The sequence below is a fragment of the Embiotoca jacksoni genome, unplaced genomic scaffold, assembly GCF_022577435.1.
Source record: "Embiotoca jacksoni isolate LCO1_2020_lvr unplaced genomic scaffold, fEmbJac1.0.p SCAF_11, whole genome shotgun sequence".
Taxonomy (NCBI): Eukaryota; Metazoa; Chordata; class Actinopteri; family Embiotocidae; genus Embiotoca; species Embiotoca jacksoni.
This window is the reverse complement of record NW_027185241.1, coordinates 4,076,868-4,104,707: the sequence shown is the minus strand read 5'-3', so window position 1 is coordinate 4,104,707 and position 27,840 is coordinate 4,076,868. Positions and strand designations below refer to the sequence as shown.

Genomic DNA, 27,840 nt, shown 5'->3' with positions numbered 1-27,840 from the left:
TCAAATACAAAATAAAGTGGTGTTTCACTTCTTGTCTTTCCCTTTTGCTGGGAATGATGGTTTGGTTTCAGAATATGAAAGCAATATGAGGAAGTAACCTTGTATTTTATCATGTTTATCTGCCAGCACTGGTTGATAATTAACAATGTTTATTTCCTCAGGTCCTTTTAATAAAAACCATTTCCTTATTAACACATCAACATTAAAAATAAACCTGAGATGCAGGTTGTATTTTCTCAAGGCAGAGCTGTTCATCTATTTTGATATATTTCTAATTGCCCAAATTTTGATGAAATGTTACTGTAACTTAAGTGTTGTGCAGCTTTAATGAGGAACGTTAGTAAAAAAAAGAAAAGATATAGAGCTGGATTTGTTTTGCAGATCATCTGATCAAGATCACCAGCAAAAAGCATGACACACCATTCATGCTCTGACATGACATGCTGTGGATCTAAACCATGAGAGAAATATAATCTATGTATAGCCAAAATGGGTTTGATTGTATTAACTATATTTGCAGAATATATTAGTTCCTCTTGCACCTTCTAATACTTGGAAACTTCACAGACTCAGTCCTCCAGTTCAAATCAAATTGGGTCATAAACATTTGGTCAATAAAGTTATAAGAGCAGAAGAAATGTAGCACAAGGTTTAAAGAGCACCAATGTGGAAATAAGGATGTTCTCCACTAATAGTAACGGGACGGAAAACACACGACAAATAAATAAATATAATTAGCAACGGTTTTACGTACCGATTGTGAAGTCAACCCAGCAGCCATTAATAACTTTTCCATTTTGATGTTGGCCATTAGTTAAATAAATGAATTATTGCTGAGGTTTATTTCCTACGGTGTTGAATGATTGGTAAGTCAGTAATAAAAAAACATTCTCCCTATCTTTCGTCCAGGTTATTTGTAATTTTAAAAATAAAATGTTTTCTTCTAAATTACTTGCACAAGCACATTTTCACCACAGTGGGGAGTCGTCTCACAGCTTTTGTAGACTGTTAGGTGAGCTGCAAATTCAGTGGGCTGTTCTAATAACATGGACAAGAATAGGTTTCATTCAACAGGGGGGACAGTCAGTTTACTCATCTGCAAACATCACAAGGTTTATGTCAATGGCTATGTTTCTGTTACTTCTGGTCATCTCTGTCGCATTTACAGGTAAGAGTCTCAAATTTAAAGTGTAGAACTTCTTGTCAAATTCTGCTCATAGGTTCCTTCAGTAGATTGCCACGGAGCTTAGGTATTAACAGCAGCTAGACTGAAAAGTCAGACCGTGAATACTGCAACTATGTTCTACGTGCTACAAATACAAAGTTTGGAGCTAAAATATGCAGCATGACAGCTGGTTAACGATTACATTGACAACCTCACCTTCGTCGGTGGTTTGTTGCTGTTTGCAGAAAACAGGCATTCATACGAGTTCAATGAAATCGCTTAAGACCTATTCTGACCTATGAAACTATAGGCCTACTGTATGAGCTTGCTGTTTTGTGCCAATCTCTGTAAAGTTCACTGATATTTTTTATGTTTTAATAGCCAAATTCTGTGATTGTCTCCTTCAGGTTTAACTGAAGGATCTGGTGTGTTGCCAGATGTTCCTCTGAATGCAGCTGTAGGAGGGAGTGTGATGTTCAATACTACACTGACTCCAACAGAAACACCACTTCACTCAGTGGCCTGGTCTTTTGGTTTTAAGAATATAATAACCTTTACTACTGTCAACACAACTTCCCTTGAGTATGAAGGCAGGATCACTCTCTTCACATCTACTGGATCTCTGGAGCTCAGGAGTCTGACTCTTACAGACAGTGGAGACTACTCAATTGTCATTACACCAACTGTTGGAGGAGTTCAGTTCGGAAGCACCACTCTCAAGATACATGGTGAGCAGTGATCAAATCAAATGTAATTAATGGTGTTTGTGTCTTCAATGTTTTGAAATGTAAATTTTTGAAAAATACAAAGTTTGGTACATAATACGTAGTCCTATTTCACTGAAGGCTACTTTATCTATTGACCTCCAACATTTTACAGTGTAAATTAAAGGAGGAGTTTTCCAATGTTAGTGAAATTGAGCATCTAGCAAATTCTATAATGTCTCAAATATAAAATATTTCGCTTGGGTACAGGTCTGTTGTGCTCCTTATTTGTCCGTATATGACTGCTGTAATAGCTTCCATACTATCAACAATGTGTAAGAATACCTGTCGTAGATTTTATTAGCTACACTATTTATTAGCTTCCCTATAGCTGTCTTAAAAAACAAAAAAAAAACACTAGCAAGCAAGACACATTTTAAAGTTAATGTTTTCTGACCAGTGTCCAGTAACTGTTTTAAGTAGTGTAATTTTATTCAGTCTGTGCATCACTGCCATCAAATAAATGCAGGATAATACTGCTCTGCCTTTTGAGACTCAGCAGGAGCTAATACAAGGGTGGATCATGCACAGTATCGTGACGTTCACAGAGCAGGAGGAAGGTGTAATCCTCATGATGAAGTGTTACAAATTTAGTTGCGTGATCAAAAACCCGAGTTAAACACGTTTTTGTGAGCAATGATCAAGATGCTTTGGCACCTGAAACTTGAGCAGAGAGCACACGTCAAAGTTTGTGACAAATTATTAACCAAATCCGGCGAGTCAGAGTGGTGGAGAGCGACTATTGTGTTGTTGCGGGTCAGAAACTTGTACGCCCCGAGAGCAGGCGCACTCATGTTGGGCTACTGAAATGCCATTGTGCTCCAGTTCAGGTCATTTTTACTGAATGTTTTTCTTCAGTTGGCTCAGAACGTCACGTTCAGCCTGGAGGACAAATTATCGGCGTAAAGCCCCATGAATGTCAAAGAAAACCCACCAGGTTGAGTCTGACCTGATGCACCTTTTTCAGTTTTGGACAATGATGATCCTCCCCTCAGAAACACGATTGTCACTTGATACACCTCTTCAGGCTCATTGCTTCATTGCTGTAGTCTTCCTGAAGCATTGTAAGGGTCTCCATTGCAGATTTCAATGTTTGTGCTCTGTCTTGTTGTGTCTACAGAGAAATTGCCATGCTCACTGTCCAGAGCTCACCAATATGTCTCTCAAGAACTGATGATGATGAACATCACGGTTCTGCGCATCATTCGCGGTCCACCCTCGTAGAGGCATCAGAACATCAGCCAAGACTGCTTAGATACAATTTATTCTAATCATTGTATTGTTTCTTATCGTGTGTTTATCACCCACAGTGCCGGTCTCCAATGTAACAGTAACTCCTAAAAGTGCAGACTTGGTTGAGTTCAACAGTTCTGTCAGTCTGTCCTGCTCCTCCTCTGGATCCTCCCTCTCTTTCCTCTGGCTGAACAGCAGCTCTGAGGTTACAGAAAGTGACAGAGTTCAGCTCACTGATGGAGGCTCCACTCTCACTATAGTCAATGTGACCCGCTATGACCAGGGACCATTGGAGTGTCATGTGTTTAATCCTATCAGTAATGGCACCAGTGAACCAGTAAACCTCTCCATCAGCTGTGAGTTACTCAGCTACATGATCAGTGATTTATCTGACAACATCTGCATGCAAACATCACAGAGAGCCACATCTTATTTTTGTGTTTTTCCTCTAAACTCAGTTGGACCAGAAAATATCAATTTGACGGTATCTCCATCAGAAGCACACTTTGAAGAAGGATCAAACATCAGCCTGATCTGCTCAGCTGTCTCTAGACCCCCTGCTCTGTTTTACTGGTTTCTGAATGGAGTCCTGCTGTCTGATACTGGACCAGAGCTCAGACTCATGAACATTCAGATGAGTCAAAGTGGAAACTACAGCTGTCAGGCCTTTAATGACAAAACTCTGAGATATCAGACATCTGAACCTTCAGCTTTCTTTGTGCTGAATGAATTCAAATTAAGAGATTTTGAGGATGTAGCATTGATGTGTGTCAAAGAGCTGTCATTTAAGTGTCTATGTGCACAGAATAATTATCTCAAATTAGTGGCAGTTACCATTAAATTGGAACTGTGGTAAAATAACCAAATAAAAAACATCAAACAGCTTTGAATTTAACATTAGGTTACTTGAATTTTCAGTTCCAATCTTGGTTAGCTGATGAACATAACAGACATAGACTGCATATAAAAGTGGACAAAGCTTACGGGTAAAAACTAAAATCAGGCCGATCCAGAAGTGCTTTACACTGCAATACGACCGATTGCCGCTAGATGTTGGCTCCAGTAAGTCTCTGGCTCCATGGACTCCCATTCAGCTTCTCATCAAATTTGAAGTCAATACATTTTTTCCAGAAGTAATTTGGGTGTTTCTAGCTAAAGTTGCTCCTTCTTATTAGTTTTCTGGCCATCTATCTGAAAATAATCCTGTTGTTAATTAGAGAATAAGCCTCAAAAAGTTGTGTTTTTGGGGGTGTGTCTGTTTGATTGACAGGCCTGTGGTGCAGTCAGGTTACAGCTATCAGTGGGCAGGAAGTAGTATCACCGGGTCTCCAATCAGATCAAGTCAGATCCACATTATCACAAGGTGCTTCAGTTAGGTTGAAGAAATAAATCTCTGTTTAGGTTAAAATAGGTATGGTACTTGAATACATAACATTACATCGTTGATTTACATATTTTATGCAAGTTGAATATGTAACTTAAGTTTACTCATGATTTTTGCTTTCTCTTGGACTCATAACACCAGTCTTCTGGGTGAAAGTTTGTGTTTGATTCTTCTAACAACCTTCGACCTACTTGCAGACTTTACTCCGTCACACGACTTCCTTCTTCAAAAACCTAGTCTCAAAAGTAGGAATCTCCAAGAATTTAAACTGTTATTGTGAAACTAACAGGTTTGGTGCTGTGGACCAATTTAGCTATTGCACATGGACACTGGTTTGTAGAGACTAGAACAGCTGAAAGGAGAGTGAATGTTGTAAATGTGTCTCAGAACGGTACGTACCGGATGTGTAGCCTAAATAGGACACTGTTTGCTAACTTAAACAAGGGTTATGTATCAGTGTTTAGTTTCTGTTCTGGATTTTTTTTCATTGCAACACCCTTTATCTTTTACCAACAGAGAGAATATCAGGAGCTTCAGTCACACCATCAACAAACCTGACAGTTGAGGGGACTTCTGTCAACTTAACCTGTGATGCTGCCGGCTCTATCTTTACCAGAGAGTGGAGAGTGAAGCATGAAGCTGACGGGATCCGGGATGACAACTTTATACTTTACGACAACAACACAGTGTTGTCTTTTCTCACTCTGAATAAAACAGACAGCGGAGAATATTTCTGTAAAATCAGCAACCCAGTCAGCAACGATGAACCTAGCTACCGACTGGTTGTTAAATGTAAGTAACATGATCTTGAGTTTACATTTCCTGTTCTCTCATAGTTTGACAAAATATTGAGCCATAAATGACAATAGATTACTGAAACATTTTGTTGTTTTGTTCAGGCAGTGGACTGGGATAAAAAACATTTGTGTGCTGTAAAAAATATTTCTCCTTTTTTCAGATGGACCAGAAAATGTTCAAATCACAGGTCAAAGTGAGATAGATGTGAAAGACAACATCAAAATGATTTGCTCCTCTGAGTCCGTGCCGTCTGCCACTTACACCTGGATGTTGAATGGGACCGTGATAAACTATTCAGCTGAGTTCTTTAAAGACGAGGCAGAACTTTCTGACAGCGGCAACTACACCTGTAAAGCACAGAATAGTGTAACGGAGAGAGAATCATTGGTGGTGTATCAACTGTCTGTAACAGGTACCTAGATTGAAGATATTGTTCATATTCTTGGATATTGTGGTCTGTGTATAGTATTACCATGAATAATTTAAAGAGTAGAAGGCTTCCTGAAGTTTTTCCCTCCAGATCTTTCCTACCAACTAAACACAGAAGATTTAGTTTAAGCTCATGAGACAACAGTCATTTGAAATGCAAATCTTCACTTAATTTAGCAAAAAATTAACCTGAGGAAAGATGCTTGCTTCACAGTGGATCCACCTTCTGCCAAACACAGGCTTCTCCAGCCAAAGGAGATATCAGTACTGTAATCTGAAGTGAACACTGAAATCTAGCCATATATGAACTCACAAAAAGAAATAAATTATTAGATGCTTTTGAGATAATGAAACTGTCTGTTTTAAAAAAAAAAAAGAGTGTTCTCATTTATACCTTCCCAGATAAGCCATCCCCATGTCCTGCTGGCTGCATCGCTGGAATAGTCGTTGCAGTTGCAGTCATTGTTGCTCTCATTGTTGCAGCAGTGTGCTACATGTATCAAAAAAAGTAAGTGGAAAATAACTTTGAAATTCAGCCAGGCAAACATTCTTTTTTAAAATGAATTGATAATCACAATAATGGTAAAACTTTATTTCAAGAATTCAGCAGTGTAACTAAACATCAATGACAGGTTGATGTGCAACAAATGGTCACTTGGCAGTGTGCAGCTTTTGGTAGTCCGAAAATATATATTATCTGTGTAGTTCTAATCCTTCGTTTTAGACTCCGAATGTCTGTGTCGTGCTTAATTTGCTTGTTGACAGCTCATTATTTATTTAAACAGACAACGTATGAAGCCATTATCCAATGGGAACACCTCCACCGTAACGGGTAAGTGTGTGTTGGTACATGCGAATGTGTGTTGAATATTTGTTGGTGCATTTGCACATTATTATTCACCCCTTTGATTAAACTTTAAGAATTCTTTATTTCTTGTTTTTAAAGGAGGTGCAGGCCAGGACAATGCAGCATTCTCAAATCAGGTACAAATTATCAGTGCCTCTAAATATACTCAAATATGTAGTCATGAGACATCAGTTAACCATAATGCAAGACTTACAGTGGGTACGGAAAGTATTCAGACCCCTTTAAATTTTTCACTCTTTGTTTCATTGCAGCCATTTGCTAAAATCAAAAAAGTTCATTTTATTTCTCATTAATGTACACTCAGCACCCCATCTTCCCAGAAAAAAACAGAACTGTAGAAATTTGTGCACATTTATTAAAAAAGAAAAACTGAAATATCACATGGTCATAAGTATTCAGACCCTTTGCTCAGTATTGAGTAGAAGCACCCTTTTGAGCTAGTACAGCCATGAGTCTTCTTGGGAATGATGCAACAAGATTTTCACACCTGGATTTGGGGATCCTCTGCCATTCTTCCTTGCAGATCCTCTCCAGTTCCGTCAGGTTGGATGGTGAACGTTGGTGGACAGCCATTTTCAGGTCTCTCCAGAGATGCTCAATTGGGTTTAGGTCAGGGCTCTGGCTGGGCCAGTCAAGAATGGTCACAGAGTTGTTCCGAAGCCACTCCTTTGTTATTTTAGCTGTGTGCTTCGGGTCATTGTCTTGTTGGAAGGTGAACCTTCAGCCCAGTCTGAGGTCCAGAGCACTCTGGAAGAGGTTTCCTTCCAGGATATCTCTGTACTTGGCCGCATTCATCTTTCCTTCAATTGCAACCAGTCGTCCTGTCCCTGCAGCTGAAAAACACCCCCATAGCATGATGCTGCCACCACCATGTTTCACTGTTGGGATTGTATTGGGCAGGTGATGAGCAGTGCCTGGTTTTCTCCACACATACCGCTTAGAATTAACACCAAAAAGTTCAATCTTGGTCTCATCAGACCAGATAATCTTATTTCTCATAGTCTGGGAGTCCTTCATGTGTTTTTTTTGGCAAACTCTATGCGGGCTTTCATATGTCTTGCACTGAGGAGAGGCTTCCGTCGGGCCACTCTGCCATAAAGCCCCGACTGGTGGAGGGCTGCAGTGATAGTTGACTTTGTGGAACTTTCTCCCATCTCCCTACTGCATCTCTGGAGCTCAGCCACAGTGATCTTTGGGTTCTTCTTTACCTCTCTCACCAAGGCTCTTCTCCCACGATTGCTCAGTTTGTCTGGACGGCCAGGTCTAGGAAGAGTTCTGGTCGTCCCAAACTTCTTCCATTTAAGGATTATGGAGGCCACTGTGCTCTTAGGAACCTTGAGTACTGCAGAAATTATTTTGTAACCTTGGCCAGATCTGTGCCTTGCCACAATTCTGTCTCTGAGCTCCTTGGACAGTTCCTTCGACCTCATGATTCTCATTTGCTCTGACATGCACTGTGAGCTGTAAGGTCTTATATAGACAGGTGTGTGCCTTTCCTAATCAAGTCCAATCAGTTTAATTAAACACAGCTGGACTCCAATGAAGGAGTAGAACCATCTCAAGGAGGATCAGAAGAAATGGACAGCATGTGAGTTAAATATGAGTGTCACAGCAAAGGGTCTGAATACTTATGACCATGTGATATTTCAGTTTTTCTTTTTTAATACATTTGCACAAATTTCTACATTTCTGTTTTTTTCTGTCAAGATGGGGTGCTGAGTGTACATTAATGAGAAATAAAGTGAACTTTTTTGATTTTAGCAAATGGCTGCAATGAAACAAAGAGTGAAAAATTTAAAGGGGTCTGAATACTTTCCGTATCCACTGTACATACAGTACTATCCACATACACACACAATCTTATAGTGCACAGTACGGTTAAGCACAACATGTGCCTTTGTGCAGTATTAAAAGTAAATCCATAATTTCAATAAATGTCAAATAAATATGCATGAGATACTGAAATTATGCTCCCCATAGACGTTTTTTTTCAAACAATCTATTTTGTGAGATTCTTTTTGTAGTGGCTAATGTGTTTTAGCAGCTAATCTGTGATCAGGATTGTCTGGGCTGATCCACAGAGACTCCCCTCCCCCATCTGTCAAACTCATCTTCTGTTTACCAGCGTGCTCAAGATCAGACTTTGAACCAGGAAGAAAATATACAGTTAATACAATGGAATACAAGTTTATAAGTGTATTAACCCCACATTGCAGCTTGATGCAACTTTTTTATTTCTTGTATACAGGGTTCCCAGGGGTCAGGGAATTTCAGGGAATGTCAGGGTATTAAAAAAAAAAAAATGTTTTCAGAAAGGAAAAGTCAGGGAATTTAATATTTTTTTTTGGGCCAAGTCATGGAATATAAGGGAATTTTGTTTGCATGTTTAGATTTTAGTTACCATTTATCAAAATGTAATATTTTCCATATATGTAGCTATAAAGTTGGTTACCTAGTTATAGTCAATGTGTATGTTTGGTGGCATTAGTGGTTACTGACAGACATTGAAAATGTAGCTTATTAGGTTGTGAGCTAATTACTAATATTGTTAGATAAAGTCTTTTCCTCTGCATCAGGCATTTAGACGTGTATTTCATGTATTTCAATATCGGTACAGCCAGAGAGGCATGCGTCAACCTGTTTTTAACAGAAATGTTGCTGTTTCTTGTCTACTCACCACAACGGCTTTTTTTTCTGTTCATTATAGGTCAGGGAACAGTCAGGGAATATGACATAGAGTGAGAACCCTATTCATATTTTGTTTATTGTGATTTTATTTTAAACCAAAGTTAGATTTCATAGAATTGAGATGATGAAATCTGCTGAACTTTACTGAAAACAGTTGTCTAATATCTTTCTCCTCTTCTTATTGTCAAGGAGCTGAACTATGCAGATGTCAATTTTTCCCAGAACAGAGGTGGTGGGTCAGCCCAGCTGGATTCACAGAATGCCTCTACAGACTACGCTCAGGCCAGAATAAACAGGAGTCGTCCTGCAGCATCATCCCCCCCTTCGTATGATGTGCACTTGCAGCGATTGAGAAGGCCAACCTGATGCACAAATGTACTCTCAGATCCGCAAAAACTGATCGCTTTAGAAATGATGGATCCTGGTAAGACTGGGGGCCAAAAGCAGCAGATATGAAGAGACAGCTCCACTTCCCTCCCAGCGCCTTTATGGCAGAATGATTTGGACCTTAGTTTACCTAGTCAAAGCACTTTATCAGTGGTTAATAATCAACCAGCTCCGACAATTATTGCCATGATTGATATCAGAAGGCACATTGTTTCCCAGTTTGCTGGCATGCTTTTAGTAGTTTTCCTGTCTCTATGTGTACATGACATTAGTATTCTCTTTGTGATTCAGTTGTTTGCTTGGTCTTAATGTTTGTCACAGGTCTGATGTGATATTTCACTCCACATGTAAACTGTGTGAGATTCCAGTTTGCAGCTTTTCAGTTATAGATTAACTCTGATATTTATTTAACATTTTAGAAAAATAATTTTTTTTGACAGATTAGTTACACCAGTTTGATGCAGTATATAGTAATATTCGTTTAATTTATATTGTGAGGACATGGATTTTCCTGGATACTACTGGACATGAGTGGAGCTTGTTGATTTGTCATTATGAAAGGGAGCTCTAATCATCTATCGGCTGTGGAAAGATTAACGTTAAATTGAACTTTATCATCCCACAAAAGAAAGGTCTGGAGTTTCAATAATCGGCCATGCATGTAGAAATACATAAAATATTTTTTAGTTCCACTCAGAACCACAGAGGAAACAATAGATGACAAACAAAGTTAGAAGAGTCCAGTGGTTATTTGATGGATATCTACAAGCACAAAAAAAAAAAAAAATCCTGTAAGTCTTAAGTCCATCCAGCAGATATGCGGAAACTGAACTTAATAAGAACCCGTTTACAGTAAAGTCAGAAATGGTTATGATAAGATAAGGAGCTTCCTCTGTCCACAAATTTCAATAGTTGTAATAGAAAAAGGATGATAGTTTACATGACCACACACACTAATTGTACGCAGTTAAATTAATAAATATTATCAATTACGTATCAATACATAATAATTAATTTATATCATAATCACTTGTTTATTTATACATATCATGACAGTACAATCAATCATATAGTAAGACATATTCAAATGAAATGTAAATGTCTTATTTTTATGACATTTGTCCTCTATAATATTTCTAAGGCATTCGGTACTGTTGTTGCATTGCCTTTTCTTTTTTTTTTTTTTTTTTTTTTTTTTTTTACAAAAAGGTTCTCTGTTCACAAAGCAGAACACACTACTTGAAAGGGTTTATTTAGTTTGATTCAAGAGAGTTGCAATAGGCTTTTTAAAACTTTATTTTCCTGAAGATGCTGACTAAAATTAAAACTGTTGACAACCAACAATCTCAAAAATCTTTCTGAATGGACAATCTGTTTTGTTGTAATTTTCACCAACCGCTGAAATTTGATTTTAGTGTTTTTTTTAGAAGGGAACCCTAATTATTATTATTTTTATTTTTTTTATCTGATATCACTTTACAAATGCATGATTGAGAGGTGTGGCAACTGCAATTTTAGATGTATAAACATCATCAGGTAACATGACACAGGTGTATTTAAGCAGAGGGACTTCAGTAAACATCTAAAGCCAGGTTTCTGATTAACCTCATTAGATCAACAACATACTCTTTTGTTAAAACTGTTGACCACCATCACAGTAATCTATTGTTAACAAACTCATGGTTCAGTGTTGCACAACGCATTTATTGAATCATATTTTATACACAAGCTCTTGAATATGGATCTTTTGTCCAGCTTTCCCTTCCCCCCCAGTTACTCATTACTAAAGATCAAAGTCCCTCTGTGTTGTTCACACGGCTGGCTTTTCCTGCGTTGAAAGGAAATATTGTTTAAAAATGTAACTTTTTCAAACATTGTGTTTTATCATTACTTCTTTCCCACTGAACTCTGTCAACTCTTCATTTTTGTTTTACTATTCAACCAATGAATATAACTTATTAATAATAATTGTATTTAATAATAATGATGATCATAATATTTAATAATCTGATTGTTTTATTCAAATTAGTAAAAAAATATATTTTTTTTTTGCTGGAGTTTGCAGAGCACATTCTGTTATTTGTGCATTTGCAAACATTGCACATGCACACATACCACAAAGTTCTCTTTTTTTCTTGTGTATACAAGTCTCAGTCCACAATAGTTTGTTCCTGTTATTTGAAATGCAGTAAATAGCAAACTTCAAATGCAGGTGGGAATTTTTAAGAAGTTCAGTGCAGCATAGTAAAACTTCATGTTCCTCATTTTCTTTGTTATTATTATACAGTGTGTCTTTTAAACAATGATATCACCCAGGCAGGAAATAAGTAAAATGCTTCTCTTTGCTCTCTGTAGTAACTGACCATGTCTTTATTAGAACATGCAAACTGGTCTAGCTTGATTTCATGCTTGTTTTCTTTGTGTAAGAAATGAAATACAAGGAGAAATAAAAACAAACAAACAGCTGTGAATGAATAAAGGAGGAAGGAGTTGTAGGCAGTATGCTAAATTAAATACATTTTCCAAGAATGGCACACCCTTTAAATTGCAGTAATAAATTCAAAGTTCAATGTGAAAAGACATGTTGCTGTGCGTACCTAATGTCATCACAGCAATAGAAATTACTCCAATAAAAGTGCTGTAAATGTGCTATGTTAATGAATAAATGACAGAAGTTACAAAATATACTATTCTTCCGTGGTGCTTTTACTCCCATTTAAAAGAAGACCACTCCTAACAGACAGATTAGCGGCTGCACAGATCAACTTTTATTCTTTGTCTTTGTACGTCTTTCACCAGGAGAGCCCCATCTGTTTGGACACAGACATTATTTACTGACTTATCATAGTGTGTGACAGCTGGGAAGACTCATCTCTCACAAGTCATAGTAAACCTTTAACTTAATAAAAACGTAATATTACAGAAATAAATATTGTTATAGTCAGGTAATTTTATCAGACGTACTTTACTATCTTGCTCACCGTCTAGCTTTCATGTAAAGGGACACAAAAGTTACATTCCTGTCGCTAAGTAAATACCTACCTACCTACCTACCTAAATAATGTCTCTGTTTAATGATCACACGAAGGACAAGAAAAGAGAAAGAACATATTGTCATGTTTGAACGAGATTTGCTTGATCTGCTTCATACCAACCTGTTGCAAGGCTGCTGTAGTAACTACAATTCATTAAATACAAGCTCTATTTAGAGGAGGAGGAGGGCTCTACAACTAATGATAAACTCCAGTCTGACGGCGCCATCTAGTGCTACATGCGGTGCTCTGCCCAAACTGACAACAATTGTGTAGATTTAGCACAGCTCTTTCTACATGTTGTGTCGGTGCTTTAGACTCATCATACATTAATGGAATTTATAATAACCCCAAACAAACAAATAAACTGCCACATCACCCCACAACTTATAAAGCTCACATAAACAAACTCAACCTTCACACTGTAAAAATGCAAAATAATGAAATTTCCTCATTATTTTGGAAATCTTTCATTGTTATGGATAATATTTCATTTAACTACCAAGTAAACAAGATGATGCAATGTTTATTACCATAGTCATACATTTTGAAAATAACTTCCTCCGCTGGTGATCTTAAATAAGACGGACTGTAAACCCACAGTGGAGTCACACATGAGGAGCGTTCCTGTGATATTCTACGGGAAGAAACTTTACTGTGTTCTGCTGGTGGCACTAATGGGTGGGAGCACTTCATTTCCTGACTGCAGAAGTAATTCTGATACAAAAATCTTGTACATGAGCAGATAGATACTAAGTACTTTTAATTAAATACTTAATCTATCCATATTGGATAATCCCGACCAGCCTCTCCACCACCTGCTGCAGGGACAGCGGAGCACTTTCTCCAGTAGACTCCTCCAGCTCCGCTGTCACAAGGACAGATACAGGAGATCATTCCTGCCGACTGCAATAAGACTGTACAATAACTCACCTCTGGCCAAATCAATCACCCAACAATAACAACGTTGGTTGTTTGTTTTCTTGTTTGTTTAAATCCTTGCACTATTGTTTAGTTAGTTTAATTTAATTTAATATTATTCTATTTTATTGTATATATTGTGCATTTTTATATTTAATATTTTTTACTGTGTTTTATTGCTTTTCCTGTATCTATAATGCTGCTGTAGCGAAAAAAATGTTCCCCTTGTGGGATTAATAAAGTAACCATCCATCCATCCATCCATCCATATGGTCTATGATTGGATGGCTAATGTGATTATAGAGGCTCAAAAATATTGTCCTTGTTAATATTAATATATTGTTACGTTTTCTTATTCTGCTAACATACTGAATGTGCCCTACATATGTAGTATACTACTGTATTTGAGGATTATAACTCCGGATTTACGGATCTTTGTAATAATTTCACAAGGCCTATAAAATTGCACCCATAGGTAATAACAAATAAGAAAAAAGCCAGCAGGAGGGCTGAAAAAAAAGTTCTACTCGTAATTCAAAAACAACCACAGAATTAATCATATTTCATCTAACAGTTAAAAAAAATGAAAAAAGATTACTTGCTTCTTTTTAAATGTAGACTATTTTTACATGTCTGGTAATGTAGCTTATTTTTTTTTCACTTGTGCTTAGACAGCACATCAGAAAACAGTCTTTGCTTCCACAAACAAAAGTAGAAACGGATTTAAAACACTTATTCATGTAAAGGAATAGAGTTGTATATTTTTCTGTAGAAACAGCAAACTACAAATCTGTTGTTTTTTCTGTAAATGTATGGTGGTGTTCGAAAAGCTATTAAGGTATGACCACCACTCAGCCTCTGTTCATGTTATAGTGCACCATCTATGTTTAACTCTCCCAAAACAGTGACTTTCTTGATCGGTTGCTGTCTTTCCATGGAATGACTGGTTTTCTTTTTTCTTTAATATATATATATGACACGATTAATAAAATGACAGAACAGCATTTTGAAATTCATGAAATTTCAAAATACTTGATAGTCAGTGAAGCATTGACAAAGGCCTCAGATCTGTAGGCTATTATGTAGGCAACAGAGATTCTTTGAGAATGAAAAACACCATTTATCCAACGTTTTATTCCAGTCTTTTGGTTTCGGTCAAGCTTTTTGTGTCAGGAGTTCAGTTTTGTCCTCCGTTTTGCCCCCGATCACCTCTCCTCCTGTGTCCCCTGTCTTTGTCTGTGGCCACGCCACTCACCTCCCGTGGCCACGCCCCTCACCAGTCCCAGCAGATGCAGCCACTCACCCCTGATCACCACCTGCAGGTGTGCTGCATCTCCCTGATCACCTCCCCAGACTATATGTAACCTGCCCCTGCACAACTCTGGTGGTCGGTGCATTTTTGTTTAGCCACCCGTCCGTCCTCTGTCTGCTCTCCGTCCGTCTTCCGTCTGCTCCCCGTCAGCTCTCCGTCAGTCCTGTTCCTGTTCCCGTTCCTGTTCCCGTTCCTCCGGCCTCTGTGTCTCCTGCGGATATCCCCCGTCAAAATCATCAGTCGGTGGAGTTGCCCTCCCGGCTTGGAAGATTGTTGACGCCGTCCCTTCCGTTGGTCTGCCGGCTGCCCTGTTACCCATGTCCCCCTGGAGCTGTCGGTTGAGTTGCCCTCCCGACTGGACGTAAAGTGGACACGCTCGGTGTCACCTTTTGGTTTGTAGTTTTTTGTTTGTTTTTTCGCTGGACAATAAAGACTGTATTTTTGGAACTTGAAAACCTTGAGTCTGTGAGCTTGCATTTGGGTCCTGGAAAAACACCTCACCTCATAACATTTTGATGAATTAATTTATTGTATTTTCAGTTTTTGGGCATGGTAAAGAGGAGGAGCTGTTCTCTCAGTAAGATAAGAAGTAATGTTAAGTTTAGCTGATACAACAGAACACTGAAGATGCAATGTTAAGCTGATAAGGTGAAGTCCAAGACCTGTAGGATTTATAATGTGGTACTTAATGTGAATTGCAATAGGAAAGTGATTAGGCACACCACAAGCAAAACAAAGCAAAAAATACCTGTAACATTATCATTAAAATCCCCTTAGTTTGATTATGTAACTGTGGGTTAATCTCACAACAGTTTCCCACAAACTATAATTTGACCTGGAAGCAAGAATACACATTTTTTGAAACAGATTCTGACTAGACATGCCACTCAAGAATTCATGCATCTATTTATGTCAAAATAGTCACATTTTTGAAAAAAACAAAAACATTATTATGATCATAACAATGATAAGCTCTCAAGGCAAACTGGGGCCCCTATCAAACAGGTCTGTATCATTCATTTTCAGGCTCAGTGCCATCAGGATGACTGTGCTCATTAATGATCAGGGTGTTAGATTATGAAGCCACGACATGAGAGAATCACGCAGCATGGCGCTTCTACTGCTTTAGTATTATTATTATTATATTTCTTCTAATTCCGTGTGCTTGGCCTGCCATGTCTCCGGTTCATATTTACGATATGTTTCCTGTTAAAATTGCAACATAACTTTGCATATGAAATATATTTAAAACACAATGTAGACTTCAATTAGGTCATATAGTTTTATGATAATAAGACTGTTTAGATCATGTTTACATTAATTACAATAGGTGGTAGAACATGACTACAGTTACTCGAAGTTCTTATGTAAAAATTTGAGGCACCTGTAATTTACTATTTTCATTTTAAGTCACATTCCTTGAAGATAGATTTCTGAGGACAATATTGTACTTTTTACGTCACTACATTCATTTGACAGCTGGCTACTGGCTTTCATATTCATATTTAAAATATAACATAATAATTCAGATATAATCATCTGATACATGATATTGTAATATTATTGATTAACATACCAGTTTAAAAATAGTTAAAATCAGACCCAAGTTTTCCATCTTACAGCATTAGTTATGTTTCACATACTGTATAATGAATCAATAATTATCGTATGCAGTATAGTATACTCTATAAAAGGCCATACTGCTGTTCTGTAATAAAGTATTTTGGTAAACTATTTGATTCAGTGTTTAGAAACTGAATTTCTAAGTGCAGAATATTTGGCCTTTAAGCATGTTATTCACTTGCCATGCTCTAAAAATAATGTGACCTGGACATCAATCACCTCTTCTGTGTGTCAGGTACATAACACAGGTGCTCAGATACTGACCTTTGCACCACCACAGCTCAAATAATGCCACTGGGTGTGGAAGGTAAAATTATTTGCCTGCTCAATGTGTAATGCTATAAAAGAGAGCTTTTCTTAATGTTTGAAACAGATAGGAGATTCATTGTTTCAGTTGTGAAAATAACAGGTGTATTTATATTCAGTATGAAGCTGCTGAAAACATGTGCAGTATTGACGGGAAATTTTTGTGTTTGACACAAGAAAAAGAACAGCTGTGAAAGTGTCATATTTCAGGTGTGTACACCAAAACTTTCAGGAGTAGGGGTGGAAAGAAGGGAAGGATCCCTAAATCCAAGAAAGAGTTCGTGAACAGAGACACAGGGCACTGATGTTGAGGAACAGCATTAATATTAAACAAAATGTGATATTAACTGCAAAAAAAACTAAGAAAAGGAAAGAAAGAAACTGCGCACAACCCCCTTCTCCCCAATCATGCCCCACATACCTTCTGTCATAATTTGTCATTTTGCTGATTGGGCATTTGCAGAACTTCGCCCACGATGGCAAACAAAAATGCCTGCATTTTGTAAGTTTGATAAGTGAACACCAAATAACCAGAAACACCTGCAGATAAGACCTGTTGTCGCTATATGCTTAAGGGTAGGGGGCTGGACGTACAGTGGGCAACTATAATAGATGAGAAATAGCAAGGAGATGGTCAGAACACGAAAAAAAACATGGAAAAGAAAAGTGAAGGAATCTCAGCACTTGTACTCCTGGCTTTATTACAAGGTAGGTTAGTTGTATGGGTTTTTAAAATGAACTGTCATGGTGTCATTTGTGTCCTTTATATAATTATTTTGTCTTCCTTTTTGTCAGGGTTTCTGGCCTCTGGTGCTGTGGAGGTCCAGCCCTCTATCCACCCCGTTGTAGTCGGGAACACAGTGACGCTGTCTCCTTCTGTGACTCTGAACAGTGGAAACTGGGCAGTGGGAGCGTCCCTCATCCTCGCCTGGGCGGCGGGCGAGCAGGTGGTTTTCCCCAGTCACCGTGACAGAGCGTCAGTCAACGTCCTCACTGGAGCTCTCACTCTGAGCTCCGTCACCGTGGCCGACTCAGGAGTGTACGTGGTGCAGAGCAGTGACACCCGGCTCAGGGCCAACACTTCCATCACTGTTCACGGTGAGACTTAGATTACTGTCACACACTGTCCTTTTTGGGAACACTTTGGGAAACTTTTGAGAATTACTCCAGAAGTGCTCAAATGTAATTATCGTTATTGGCCTTACTTGAAGGCAGGTGAATGCCGCCTCATAGCTTGAGCCCCTTACTCATCCTGAACTTCCTCCATTGTAAATATTATATTCATATTTATAATCATATAGTATCCATTTATAATCATATAGTTACATTTTATTACATATATTACTGACTTATATTGAGGACCGCTTTTAATACTTTATTTAATACTTTATTAATCCCCGAGGGGAAATTTAAAAAAAAAAATTCCCCTTGGGGATAACTATGCAGCTGTATTTAAGAAGTGCTCCAAACCAAGAAGAGTTGGGTAGGCCCACATTACATACAGTTTGTTTCAAAGTACACACAAAATGCCATATTATTGCAGAACAACACCTCAAGGGTCGACCGGCTCATTGTTCGTACCTGTCTTAACCAATCAAATGCCTTGCTAGCTCACAAGATGCTACGCTAAGGTTACCTGAATACAACGACCCACATTGCTCATACGCACAAAGTATTACATTTTCCTTCAGATAATCCTGCTGTCGAGAACACCTGATTCCACTAAATTGCCTTGTCATTCTTGCTACACTGCAGAGTCACATAGTGCACTTACAAAATATCCCCATGTGATTCTCTGATTGGTTAAAAGTTGCAGTGACAGATTCTAGTTTACAGTAAATGGACACTCCTAGGCGAGGCTACTTGCATCGTTTTTTATGACAACAATGAATGCCCATACATTTTCCTTAATTAGCTGTGGATGACACATTTTCTATAATTGATTAGTGTGACTACCAATTGTTTTCAATACGAACAAATAACTAAATAAGGCTGAGTTGGTTGTTAGAATTACTTGGTTAGGTTGTCAGTGGGTCACATAAATGTTCACTGCACTTCTAATTTTCACAAGAGGACAGTTCCATAAGGAGAAATTTAATTGCCTACTAAAACCGCAATTGAACTCTTGTGAATGCATTCATTTTTTTAAATTTAAAAGTAAATTCTTAGTCCTGTTTAAATTCATTTTTGGTGTCTTTGCTGTGATGCACGTACCCTACTGTATGTTGTACTTATATGCTTTCTGTTCTGTTTGTATAATCCTTCTTATTTTACTGCAGCCAATAACACAATAGTAGGAAACTACGAGTTAGGAAAAGACATTTTACATAATTTTTCACCCCCAAATTTGTCTACTTCTTTAGAATTTTCACTGAATGTATGATGAAATGTTTGCCAAAAATGATCTGGCAAGGTAATTTTCAAAACCAAATTAATAAGTACTTGCACTAGTAGCAGAATTGTTCATCAAGCAAAATTGTTCCAGGACATAGATCAGAGAATGAAGAAGAGAATCTTCAACTTTGAGAGTTTTATGTTGTTTCAATTTGTTTAGGTCAACTGACCACATTTGCTTAAACATTTTAAAATCATTGACATACAAATGTTTCATCATACAAACTGTACACTAAACATTTAACCCAACAATTTTTTATTTTAGAAACAAGTAGTATATTTTTTTACCTGCTGTATCAAGTACAATAACTCATCAGAGATGGCTCCGAGGATAATTAAGTAAATCATTGCTGTTTCCATTTAATCATAAGTATGATTAAGTCAAATACAAAATAAAGTGGTGTTTCACTTCTCGTCGTTCCCTTTTGCTGGGAATGATGGTTTGGTTTCAGAGTATGAAAACAATATGAGGAAGTAACCTTGTATTTTATCAGGTTCATCTACAAGCACTGGTTGATAATTTACCATGTTTATTTCCTTTGGTCCTTTTAATCAAAACCATTTCCTTATTAACACATCAACATTAAAAATAAACTCGAGATGCAGGTTCTATTTTTTCAAGACAGAGCTGTTCTTCTATTTTGGTATATTTCTAATTGCCCAAATTTTGATGAAATGTTACTGTAACTTAACTGTTGTGCAGCTTTAATGAGGAACGTTAGTAAAAAAAAGAAAAGATATAGAGCTGGATTTGTTTTGCAGATCATCTGATCAAGATCACCAGCAAAAAGCATGATACATCATTCATGCTCTGACATGACATGCTGTGGATCTAAACCATGAGAGAAATAGAATCTGTATAGCCAAAATGGGTTTGATTGTATGAACTATATTTGCAGAATATATTAGTTCCTCTTGCACCTTCTAATACTTGGAAACTTCACAGACTCAGTCCTCCAGTTCAAATCAAATTGGGTCATAAACATTTGGTCAATAAAGTTATAAAAGCTGAAGAAATGTAGCACAAGGTTTAAAGAGCACCAATGCGGAAATAAGGATGTTCTCCACTAATAGTAACGGGACGGAAAACACACGACAAATAAATAAATATAATTAGCAACGGTTTTACGTACCGATTGTGAAGTCAACCCAGCAGCCATTAATAACTTTTCCATTTTGATGTTGGCCATTAGTTAAATAAATGAATTATTGCTGAGGTTTATTTCCTACGGTGTTGAATGATTGGTAAGTCAGTAATAAAAAAACATTCTCCCTATCTTTCGTCCAGGTTATTTGTAATTTTAAAAATAAAATGTTTTCTTCTAAATTACTTGCACAAGCACATTTTCACCACAGTGGGGAGTCGTCTCACAGCTTTTGTAGACTGTTAGGTGAGCTGCAAATTCAGTGGGCTGTTCTAATAACATGGACAAGACATAGGTTTCATTCAACAAGGGGGACAGTCTGTTTACTCATCTGCAAACATCACAAGGTTTATGTCAATGGCTATGTTACTGTTATTTCTGGTCATCTCTGTCACATTTACAGGTAAGAGTCTCAAATTTAAAGTGTAGAACTTCTTGTCAAATTCTGTTCATAGGTTCCTTCAGTAGATTGCCACGGAGCTTAGGTATTAACAGCAGCTAGACTGAAAAGTCAGAGCGTGAATACTGCAACTATGTTCTACGTGCTACAAATACAAAGTTTGGAGCTAAAATATGCAGCATGCCAGCTGGTTAACAATTACATTGACAACCTCACCTTCGTCGGTGGTTTGTTGCCGTTTGCAGAAAACAGGCATTCATACGAGTTCAATGAAATCGCTTAAAGACCTATTCTGACCTATGAAACTATAGGCCTACTGTATGAGCTTGCTGTTTTGTGCCAATCTCTGTAAAGTCCACTGTTGTTTTTTATGTTTTAATAGCCAAATTCTGTGATTGTCTCCTTCAGGTTCAACTGAAGGATCTGGTGTGTTGCCAGATGGTCCTCTGAATGCAGCTGTAGGAGGGAGTGTGATGTTCAAAACTACACTGACTCCAACAGAAACACCATTTTTGTCAGTGAGCTGGACTTTTGGTGATCAGAATATAATAACCTCAGGTACTGTCAACTTAACTAACCCTGAGTATGAAGGCAGGATCACTCTCTTCACATCTACTGGATCTATGGTGCTCAGGAGTCTGATTCTTACAGACAGTGGAGACTACTTAGTTAGCATTACACCAGCTGGTGGAGGAGTTCAGTCAGGACGCACCACTCTCAAGATATATGGTGAGCAGTGATCAAATCAAATGGAATTAATGGTGTTTGTGTCTTCAAAGTTTTGAAATGTGAATTTTTGAAAAATACAAAGTTTGGTACATAATACGTAGTCCTATTTCACTGAAGGCAACTTTATCTATTGACCTCCAACATTTTACAGTGTAAATTAAAGGAGGAGTTTCAAATTTCATATAACAGCTTCCAGACTGAAAAACAACAACAGTCTTATATACAGCATGTTTACCTGCCAGAAACAAAGAAATATACATAAATCCAAGTATTCTTTATGATTGATGATATTAATGTTGGTAATCAACTTCTTCCAAAATAATCTCAGACCTGGAATGAAACAAGAAGTTCACTTTATCTAAGAACCACCATGACCTTTATTTGATCGCAGAGGACTATTAGTGCTGTTTTAGCTGCTATCAAAAAGGTATTTATGGCATTATAATTTGTAAAACTAGTCACAGACACAGACTTATATTTTATCCAAAATATGGAACGTAATATAAAACAAATTTGAGTAAGAAATCAACAATAAAGCAATAAACTGACTGATGTGACAATGGCAGTATGTTCATTCCCTTATATTATCTTATTGAACAGATTTTTTTGTTAAATCTTTTCAATTACCAAGTTAAATAAATGTTTTTTTTCAATGTGAGTCTCCACAGGGGATAATGAGCTTCAGCATCAAAGTCTGTTAGGTGAAACTAACATTTCATGAAAAACACATTCTGGTTGATTTTTAATTAGAAGCTTCGGTCAAAAGTTAAACTCATCCAATTAGCAAATCAGCCTCCTTCAGACTTCATAAACAGATGGTTGGCTTCGGTATCGACAGATAGACTCAATTATAATTTGAAAAAAAAAAAAGGAAAGCTGTCCTAGTGTATAAATATGTTTTATTATTGCTATTGTTTATAGTTTGCATTTCAGAATGAAATACAGTCTGATAAGTTCGTGTCCAAATACTGTGGCGCAAACATCAAACCAACTGAAACAAGGAAGTATTGACCATGTGTCACGTGTCTATAATTCCTGATGTGAATGTACAGAATGGGAGGGCAAACATGTCACCATATGATGTGCTTCTTAACCTGCTGCCCCTCAGTAACAATGTGCTTTTGTAAGTGGCACACAGTGTAAATACGATGCGAGTCAACCTCTGATGTCATACTGTATACTGGGAGTGATGGCTGACTCATTGGGTGCTGTGTGATCAATAAGCGAGGGTGTCCTTCGATTGATTGACAGCAGTCAGTCTCAATGGTTTTGACCGGTTTGCCCATAAAATGAAGTCGTCTTTTTATTTGTTACCCCAAATCGTAAACAGTTCAACCAAAATCCTGAAGTTGATGTTTGTTTTTTTTTTGTTTTAATGATAAAAGAACAATGATGACGGAGTGTTTCTGACGCTATTCAACCATCCAACATGCAGTTCAGGGAAGTGAAGAAGTTTCTTGAATATCGGTCGAAACAACAGCAAACTTCAACGGAGACGGACAACCCTGCTCGGACAACATCGGGGAGCAGAGCAGCTGAAAGGGACGACGAGCATGTCTGCCGTAATGACTACTTGGAAGATTGAGACGATGAAGGCCAGTCGGCAGCGCCGTGTGAGCCGCAGCAGGAGGACCAGCTGGCTTCGACCGCTGGCTGCAGTGGAACCAGTGCTGCCCTACTTCACAGAGGACCTTCAAAAATACCCGACTAGGACGTAAATAAACGGTTAGCACGTACCTGTGGCAGGTTTAGCACCTGGGGCAAAGCAATGCAATCTGTTCCTACGCATGATGCGAGTGCTGCATATAAATACGCCATGGACATATGGTCTTAATTCAAGTTAAGGAGAAAGAGTGAGCAGGACATCCAAGAGGCTTTTCTCATGAACCAGAAAAACATCTCGCTTTGACAGAAGTGACTTCCAGAGGTGAATATTCCTTCTTCTCTTCACTAATGTGTGTGGAAAATTAAATGACTCATTATATCTGGTTGAAAAGTCAACAATCGCCACTGTGTACGTGCAAGCTTAGACTATAGCAACGATCTTTTGTGTTAACTATTAATATACTTTATGTACAAGCTACATTTGCTTAGCCCATTGATATTGTTTGTTTATTTATTTTGAAAATGATCAACGCCTGCTATTGCAGGCAAAACGGAAAAATAATAATGAGGCATTGTTAAAATAGGGCCACAGCCTGATTTGACATTTAAGTCATCCCCTTATTTGAAGCAGTATATGTGATATGTAATGGTTTTTGACAGTGTCAGAGAGTTGTTTTTCCAGGTGTGAGGTGTTTTTATTTATTATATGAATATTTAATGCAATAACTTATGTTAGTTGATATTGCTGTATTATCAATGACTTCTTGAGTGTGTGACATTTTAATGACGGTATATCTTCTTGTGCATGTAACCCAGGTAATGTTGAGTATCCCAATTTACAGACGTTCACTAAACGTCTCACCAAACGTCCTGTCGGTTGCACGGAGCAGAGCCCTTAGCCATCCCTCCCACTCTCTGAACCACGCACTCACCTCATGCAGACCCCGCAGCTGAGACGGGTTAAAGGAGGCAGACAAGATTTGGAGCAAAGTACGACGTTTTGAGATTCCCGAGAGATATCGAGCGAATTCAGCAGGATTGCAAGTGAGTTACATGCTGAGCCGCAGCGGAGCTGTCGAGGGAGAAGTTCTCACCGGGACGAACTCCGTCGGGCGTTTCTTCCCAATTAAGTGGATTGTCCAGGTGAGTTACTACCTGAGGTTAGGTTGTTAACTAAGTTGTGTCAGAGAATTGGGAGTAATTTACTTTGAGGAACATGGCTAAGAAAAACCAGTCAGGATAACAACATTTTGTATGATGTGAATTAATTATGTGTGTGTGTTGCATTTTTGTTGAAGTTACTGTATATGTTGTAAAAGTATGTAAAAGTGTATTGTTTGAAATTGAGGCAAAATAAGATAATTTAGTCACAAGTTTTTAAAGTTGTGAACGTTTTGTGTAAATCTAATGTGATGGAAGGGAACAAGAGGAAACTCAGACTATATCATGATATTCTGCACTCTTGTGTGCAGGCTGTTTTTTTTTTTTTTTTGAGGGATTCATCAAGTGAGGAGGAGCTCCTCCGTCTGGTATCCCGTCCGGATCTTCACCGCTGCTCTGGGATGCTGGACCGTGTGAAGAGGCGGTAGGAACAAAATCAGAGGAACTTAAAGGATCCAATTTTATTTGCACTTTGTTTCTGAGATCTCCGTTTTTTGGGGGATTCGAACAAACAAACGAAAATCCATTGGAAGAGACTAATGGTGAACTGTTTGAACGTTGGGGAACTTCCAAAGATATAAATAGGAGACCTACTTTGACTGTAAAGGACTAAAACAGACTATTAAGGTAGGTAGGAAACAGCTTTCCTGTATCTATAAATGCTGCTGTAGTGAAAGAATTTCCCTTTGGGGATTAATAAAGTAACTACCTACCTAGGTTAGTTTAGGTAGGTTAGGTAGTTACTTTATTAATCAGTAAAGTCATTAAAGCAGTAAAATAACAGTAAAAAAAAAAAATTAAATATAAAAATGCACAGTATATACAATAAAATAGAATAAGATAGAATAAATAAATTAAATTAAAACTAACTAAACAATAGTGCAGTTATTTAAAAAAAAATTTTTTTTTTAAACAAACAAGAAAAACAGACAACGGTGTTGTTGTGTGATGGATTTTAAAGATCTAACAACTGAATTATTTTGGGTTTAACAGAGTTCAGAGGTTTATACCTGATTTGAGAGTGATGTTATTTGTCATAATATGCAATTCCATGGTTGTACATCCAATTTTGTTACTTGGTAGTTTGAGTTAAGTGGAATTAATATGTTTTTGGTTAAGAGCTGAAGTTGAGTTAATGTGAGATTTCAAGGTATTGCTCAAGTTAGATGGTTTATATAATTCTGGAAATATTACATAGATACTAGGGGCAGGGTGAGCATCATAGATTACCCTTTAGTAAAAGATTACGTGCTACAACAGCCAGGGTTACATGCACATTTACAATTTAAGATAACATAACTATACCACCATGTATCTCAACAGCAATCATAGCCAGTTCTATTCTATATATAACCTTTTCCTCCTTTTCAAAACGTATGGAAATTATTCCACACACCGTTGCATCCGGCATTTTTGTGTTGAGGGATTTAGATATGTGTGATTTAAATGTGGTTTTTATACTTGGCCTTCAGCCTTAAGAGTCAGACATATTGTAACACAAAGTTCACACTGTGGTGGACTATTGCTTAAACATAACTAAACAGCTCTTAGTGCTGCTGTATGTATCAAGAACAATGAATCTTAATTCAATAGCTGAACAATCAACACACATGGCTAATCTCGTATAATTTTTAACTTGCAGTAAACATAGTGAAGATAAATAAATGTTTGGCTCAGGCCCAGCGTCCAGCATAGCAACTGATTTCACAAAGCCTTGTGCTGTTTCCTAATGCAGCAGTCGGATCCCTTGCACCCTGCACATAAGCAGTGAGCATGCAAGTGACGTTGACTAAAGTCCAAGAGGTTTTAGGACTTAAGGTGTAGAATAGGATGAGATTGAACTTTTTAGAGCGATAGTTTTTTGAGTGACATTTCCACTGAAACAAGTGTTTGTATGGACCCTGATCGGTCATGTTAACTTCAGTAGGATTTGCATCACCTTCGGCCATAAACTCACACTGGTTTAAAAGATTCACCAGTCGGCTGATGGGAAAACCTTGGAATATCCAAGCATAAACTAGTAAAATGGAATAATTACCCAACAATAATATACTATAAAAACAATAATAATAATAATAATGTATAATATGCTGTTACATTCAAAATTGAAGATTTAATTGCGTCCGCACCTGCTACTTTTTCCACAGGTCTCAGGGAGTTTTAAATATTTAGGAGCTTATTGTTCTCATTAATCACATCAATATCATTTTACTTGATGCTATTTATCCACCAGACTGCCAGCACAGCCACAGCCACACCACGAGAGGGCAGCATACTTCATCTTTGGACATGAAAACAGATTCATAGGATTTTATTTCATTATTCAGACTTTTTACAGCATGTTGGGAGATTTTCATCATTTTATTTGCAGAGGAGACATATAATTAAAGCTGTCACAGGACAGCTTTCAAAGTTTGATAAGTTCATGTAAACTCCAAAGGCAACTTAATTCACCATTAACTTTTTGTTATTGTTTGTATTTATAATTTAATGCATATAAAGAAAAAGTCAAATGTATCAATTTAAGCAAACAGATCAAGGATACGTACATAAAGCTGTAGGAGCAAATTCAAAACGCCAAACTTGCTGAACCACACGTCAGTAGAAACATTGATATTTGTTTTTTGTCAGCTAATAATTTGTACAGATCCCATCTGTCCTTTCCTCTCGTGAATGTGAAATCTCAGGCAGGCTTTGCTTGGCACAAACATTCGCTTTGACTCAAACATGAACTGATCAGTCATTAGAGGTCAAAGGTCACTGACCTAACAAAACATGTTTGTGGCCATAGCTCAAGGATTCATGCACTGATTATGAAAGACATTCACGCAAATATTTAATTGGATCAGAGTTCAACTTCACTGTAAAATTATAGTGTTCTGCAAAAACATTTTCCTGGCCATTATTCAACATAACTCAGGAACAGAAGGGCAGATTGTGACCCGGGTGTCCATATTGAAAACTTGCAAATTTCATATGAACCATTTATAAATGGTAGACATGTAATATTAAGTAAGCATGAACTCCAAAACGCACATAAAATCATTTAAAGCTCATCCTTAAGTTGATCGAAAATAAGTTGACTTTTGTTGCAAGAAAAATGAGTAAAAGTGAAATCTATCAGTTCACATAAACAATTAGCGGATATAATGACAGCTGCATCGATTGAAGTTGATTGCAGCAGCAAAACTGGTCTTTTTTTCTTCCGACTGGTTTTGAAGTTTTGAAGTTTCTCATTTTCAGATTTGCACGCTAAGTAGGAAATGAAACACTTATTAACGTCACTCTTTTGAACACCTGTTTGCTATAATTTTTGGTAACTAAATATTTGCCGATAGCAGTCTTTTCAATTCCAAACCAGGTTTAATATTGTCTACAAAAAAAGGAAAAAAAACCCAAACAATTGTGGGGTTCTTGCTTCAAATTGCATTTATCCCTTTTTACTCAACCAAAATAAAGAGTTCAAAACTCACCGTAAAGGAAGAGATTGTTGAGT

The 27,840-nt window shown here is 37.5% G+C and overlaps 1 protein-coding gene across 1 annotated transcript; it reads left to right on the top strand.

Annotated features, from left to right (window-relative positions):
* The first annotated feature begins 1,122 nt into the window (after window positions 1-1,122).
* Window positions 1,123-24,082, top strand: LOC138191521 (carcinoembryonic antigen-related cell adhesion molecule 1-like). Its single transcript, XM_069138392.1, has 8 exons — window positions 1,123-1,168; window positions 1,573-1,893; window positions 3,240-3,518; window positions 3,621-3,927; window positions 5,163-5,338; window positions 5,505-5,693; window positions 17,706-18,008; window positions 24,000-24,082. The coding sequence occupies exons 1-8, from the start codon at window positions 1,123-1,125 to the stop codon at window positions 24,080-24,082; spliced, it is 1,704 nt and encodes a 567-aa protein (XP_068994493.1).
* Window positions 24,083-27,840: the final 3,758 nt, after the last annotated feature.